A 5,603-nucleotide genomic window follows, 5' to 3' on the forward strand; every position below is an offset into this window, starting at 1 on the left:
CACCTGTGCACGGCAGCCCCGCCCCCAGAGTCACCTGTGGACCCCGGCCCCGCCCCCAGGGTCACCTGTGCACGGCAGCCCCGCCCCCAGAGTCACCTGTGGACCCCAGCCCCGCCCCCAGAGTCACCTGTGCACCCGGCCCCGCCCCCAGGGTCACCTGTGCACCCCAGCCCCGCCCCCAGAGTCACCTGTGCAGCCCGGCCCCGCCCCCAGGGTCACCTGTGCATGGCCCCGCCCCCAGGGTCACCTGTGCACCCAGCCCCGCCCCCAGGCGGACAGGTGTGCACCTGCTCCAGTTCTGCGCGGCCGCACCTGCCCGGTCCGCATGGAGCCCCCGGTCCGCGGCCTGGGCCGCTGCGCGTCGTGTTTCTGGCTGGCCGTGGCCTTCGACGTGCTGGGGCTGCTGGTGCTGCTGGTCGGGGTGTTCGTCAACGTCTTCTTCTACGACCTGCTCATCTACGCGGGCGCCATCGTCATCTTCCTGAGCCTCATCTGGTGGGTGTTCTGGTACTCCGGGAACATCGACGTGCCGCCGGCGGAGCTGCAGGACGACGTGGGCCTGCTGAAGAAGCCGCGGGGCTTCACCGCCCTCCGGGGCGCCGTGGCGCGGCTCTCCGGCCGCGTGTCCAGTGGCTTCAGGACCTCCCTGCGCCGGACCGGAGGAGCCCGGAGCTCCGCCCGGTCCCCCGGAGGAGCCCGGTCCCCCGCGGACCCGCTGGTGGACCCGCAGCCCGGACACGTCACCGTTGCCATGGCAACGCTGGGCCCCCCGGGGAAGGGTCCCCCGGACGGCGCGGAGACTTCGCCCACCTGAGGCCGCAGGTAGAGTCGCCACCCGTCCCTTGAAATACGGAATTGTTACGTAATTGGGAATTAAACGTTGCGTTCCGTATTGAACCAATATATTAATACCAATATATATTATTATGCTCTTATTTATTGATGTCATAATCTACAGGTGAAGGTTGGAAAACTTGAATATATTGCAAAACTTCATTCGTAGTAAATTCAACTAAAGGTGAAACAAATATATTATTTCCCACTACATTCAAAGTGAGATATTTCAAGCCTTTATTTGTTAGAATGTTGGTGATTATGGCTCAGCGTATGAAAATCCTAAAATACTTTTTTTTTTTTTAAATTAGAATATTTTATTAAATCAATAAACAATTCAATCATCAAAATTATAACAAATAAAGGCTTGTTTTGCATGTTATAATACTAGGTAATATATTCGTTTCATTTCAAGTTTCCAGCATATTCTTCACCTGTATCTATATTCTACATCTGGGCTGATGTGGACACACATACATAGGACCCTAGTCCAGCTGCTACATGGTTGTCTGTCTGTACAGTCATGCAAGTTCAATGTTATTAAAGCTTAATTAACTTTAAATCAAAGCATTTTGTTTTTTAATACAAAATAAACACATTTCTATGCAGTTTAGAAGTTTTGGGGGATGTCCCTTTTTTTGGCTCCTGCGCTGCTGAAATCGGGGCGTCCCTTATTTCTATTTCTGAAAGGTGGAAACCCTAGAAACAGGTGACACCAGTCATGGCCCTATAGGCAGAGCTGTATAGTAACAAAGTAAATGTACTTTGTTACACTACTTAAGTAGTTTGTTTGAGGATTTATACTTGCGTTTCTTTTTTCAATCAGTACTTTTACTTCACTACATTTAAAAGTTAAAAAATATACTTTTACTTCGTTATTTTAACATTTGCCACCTCGTTACTCGTTACAAATTAAAATCAAAGAATTATATTTTTCAAGGAAGACAGTTTATTTTTGGTGTTGTATATTCTACCACATTTCATTCAACTGAAAGTGAAATTTAAAAAAACAAGGGAAGGATAATTTTTGGTTTCTGTTGCTTCTTTTCATGTGTACTATAAAATACTTGTACTTTTACTTTTGATACTTGAGTATATTTTTTCACAAGATACTTTTGATACTTAAGTACATTTAATGTGAGCTACTTTAAGACTTTTACTCAAGTAATTTGCTTATGGGTAATTTTAACTTTTACCAAAGTCTTTGTCAGTTATGGTATTTCTACTTTTACGTTCTTTTTTCAAGTACTTTATACACCTCTGCCTCCAGGGTTGCCAACTCCTTGAAAAATAAATAAGGGACACCTCATCGGCCAACCCGATTGCCTTCACCCTTCCTGGTGTGGTGCATTTTTTTAGCCCCTTTTTTGTGAGTGAAATGATATTTTAACTACTGAATTGAATTAGATGCATATTTTTGAACACATGGAAAACAATTATTATCCAGCAATTCAGTTTAATACAAAATAACAAAATCAACTGAATAAAATAAGTATCTTTAAAACAGAAACCTGTCCTGCTTAACTTAAAATTGTATACATTAATATAAAACAATAGAAAAAAACAGAACATCCATCCTGAAATAGTGAACGTTTTTAGTGCAATAACAAAAGTGCAAACAGAAAGTCTGTAGAAAACTTGTAAACATATTTGTTCCTCAAAGTCAATGGCTGTAGCTACAGTTGTGGTAAAACAGAACAAAATAACTCATGAACTCAACAGCTCAATACCATTTTCCATTGGCATTTTATGACTATTTTTTGACTCTCACAGTAAAACGGGACAAAGTGCGTCCCTTTTCAGCTCCATACGGGACGTACTTTAGTTTGTAAATACGGAATGATTCAGTTTTTCAAGGGACGGTTGGCGACCCTATGGCCCTCCCGTTTGCATGTGTCGTTTTTAAAACGTATTTCCCTCTCAAGTATCAGAAGTAAAGCAGGAGGTTAATGTAGGTTTGCTGAGATGCCCAACACCTGAAATAAGCCTTCACCTGTTAACATTAGAAAGCTAAGACTGGCAAACACAAATGAGAAATCTATCCAAAATGTGCCATTTAGACTTTATAAAACCACATTATGATTTGTGTTTTTTAATCAAACAGAACATGCAAACTCCACACAGACAGACTCCCGCCGGCCTGGGAGTCGAATCAGGAACCTTCTCGCTGTTAGGCAACAGTGCTGCCCAAGCAAACAATACCCTTCTATTTTTAATTCCTACATTAGCTGAATATTAAACTGCTTTTCGTGTTAAATGAGTTTGCCTGAGTGGAATCATAATGTTAAATGCGGAACTAAAAGAACTTCCTGTAACTGTAGGGCAGTAAAGATCGCTCATCACTGGATAAACATTAACCTCAGTGGAATGCTCAGAGCAATGGCCTACCCTGAACTCTCCTGAAGACCTTATTGTCCCCCGACGTCTGAAAAAGTGCCTGATAAAACAGAGGAATCATTTACATGAACATTTGTCGAATCCAAACAAAACCTGTCCCCTAATGACTTTCATTCCTTTTTCTCCTCCAGAGACTGGACTGGCAGCCGTTTCCTGCGGACCAGCAGCTGCCTCCACTTCACTACATCATGGAGCTTTTCTTTTTAACTGAGACAAAAATCCAACATGTTTGACCAATGCAAGAACATGGACATGAGATACTGTATTTACCCAAGAATATACATTTTAACACGTCGTTTTAATTAATGCGTCAGACGTGGCTCCATTCAGTTTGGATCAGTGTCCAAGTTTACTACAAAGTTGCAAGAGTTTAGGAGTTTGCATTTTTACACTTAAGTCTGTAAGGAAACTTTATCTGGTTAAAAACAAACAAACCTGAATTAAAATGTATAATGGTTCCTTTTTACCAGTATGTGTACTATCAGGTTGAGGTTTGTATGATCCCAGCAGTATGGAAGTATACATACATACATACATACATACATACATACATACATACATACATACATACATACATACGCACACACACAAATGCTCTATAAATCATCAATACTTAAATAGTCTCACGTCGCTCACGGGCAGAAATTTGTGCCCAGATGCCAAAACCCTTAAACAATCACACTAGACAGTGTTACAGAGGTGTAATGAACTTTAAATATACCAGAATTCATTAAATAACCTCAGATCCCAACCCGAGAAAGCCTTCCCCTCTTGAGTGGTTGCTGCTCACGGTAAACCATCCAGTCCAGTCACACGTCACCCGATCAAAAAGCTCCTTCACACAGCTGGACTGCAGAAAGACACACCAGTTAAGACAATTCCTAAAACTGCTCCTCCACTTTGCCTATCTTCCCCCTGGTCGGCCTTCGTTGCCCCCCGGTGCTCCTGTACTCCAAAATCCTGCAGGTATACAAAATAACTAACTCTTTCAACTCTTCAGCTCTAATTCATGTTTCATTTGTTGGAATTAATCATGTTTAAAGTTCTGATTTATAAAGAGGTTTCTCAATGATAGCTGATTTTCGCGATAACAGCAACAATATGTTTCACATGTATCCAAGAATTGATGGGAACTTTGGGAAATAAGCTGTAGCCCTATTGCAAATAACAAAATAAACAAATAATACCAGTGTTGTAAGAAACGCTGTAAATAAAACACTTTGAACAAAAAATTGTGTGTATTATGTCAAGTTTCAGGCATCAAGGGTTTTATTAATCCAAATCTAAAAACGTTCCTGACTTTTAAATATCCAAGATCAACAGTCAAAACAAAAAATAAACCCCTTGAAATGTCATAAAGGTCTGGCGTCTCCTTAACGAAGAGGTTTGAGGCTTCACTTCTGTGTAAGACGTAAACTCCTGAGAGTGCAGAAGATGAAAGATGACTGACGTTAAATTTGTAATCCAAACCTGAACATTGTAACAACAAAGTCTTTGAATTATTGCTCTCAAACATTCAGGGTTTTTATGTTATTAATTTTTATGTTTATGTGAAGTTATAAGTCGTTAGATGTTCATGTCAAAGTACCAGGATTTAAGGTAGTCTTTTTGGACGGGACTGGAGTCTCTCGACCAGATCTTATTATAGATATTATATAGATAAATCTGAATATTTGAATATTTCAAGTTGGTGTGATTTTTGCTTGAACCAGAATTATAATACAATTTTGCCAGTTTGTGAGTAATTATGTGAACTAATTGTGGATTTTATTTCAATTGTGTCAACTGAAGAGTCTCAATGTCTTCATGGTTCACCACATTAAATTCCATTTATCTTCAATCTGAGTTTATCTTAATGTGATTCAATTCATTTGAAAACATGTGAATAAAGCTTATTTGAATGTTCATAAACGGTGCCCTTTCCTCTACTAGAATCGAAATCATTGGTTTTCCACCAGTTATGAAGACTTGGACAACAAGGGGCCAACTTGATCTTGGACAGGTCAGGTGATCTTGGACAGGTCAGCTGATCTTGGACAGGTCAGCTGATCTTGGCTGCTCTTTATCCAGTCCAGGTGTAGCTGGTGTGTCCATGACCCCCCAGGACTACCACTGCTCAGTCTCTGAGAAGGACATGTCCTTCAGTTTCTCCGGATCAGCACTCGCTGGACATCATCCTCCATGTCCCCAGCACAGATCAAAGCAGATGAAGTTCAGGTCCATCAGGCCCAGATTTGGCCATCCAGGAGTTTCCATCGGGTATCAGACTCTCCAACATGACAACCCCAGAAACGTGTCCAGGTGTCTGGTGTTTCAGGTAGTTGGAGTCTAAACACGACTCCAAGTAACAACAGTCAGGCCCACGTCCCCTC

At 42.0% G+C, this 5,603-nt stretch overlaps 1 protein-coding gene across 1 annotated transcript; it reads left to right on the forward strand.

Moving 5' to 3' along the window:
• The first annotated feature begins 254 nt into the window (after nt 1-254).
• Nucleotides 255-5,071, forward strand: si:dkeyp-72e1.6 (transmembrane protein 238-like). The gene is made up of 2 exons (XM_061712347.1): nt 255-822; nt 3,363-5,071. Exon 1 carries the CDS (start codon nt 326-328, stop codon nt 812-814), a length of 489 nt encoding a protein of 162 aa, XP_061568331.1. The 5' UTR covers nt 255-325; the 3' UTR covers nt 815-822; nt 3,363-5,071.
• Nucleotides 5,072-5,603: the final 532 nt, after the last annotated feature.

Source organism: Cololabis saira, chromosome 21 (genome assembly GCF_033807715.1).
Source record: "Cololabis saira isolate AMF1-May2022 chromosome 21, fColSai1.1, whole genome shotgun sequence".
Lineage (NCBI taxonomy): Eukaryota > Metazoa > Chordata > Actinopteri > Beloniformes > Belonidae > Cololabis > Cololabis saira.

What these genes read in the sequence shown, in the direction of transcription:
- si:dkeyp-72e1.6 (XM_061712347.1), top strand. Translation starts at nt 326, where the DNA reads ATGGAGCCCCCGGTCCGCGGCCTGGGCCGCTGCGCGTCGTGTTTCTGG.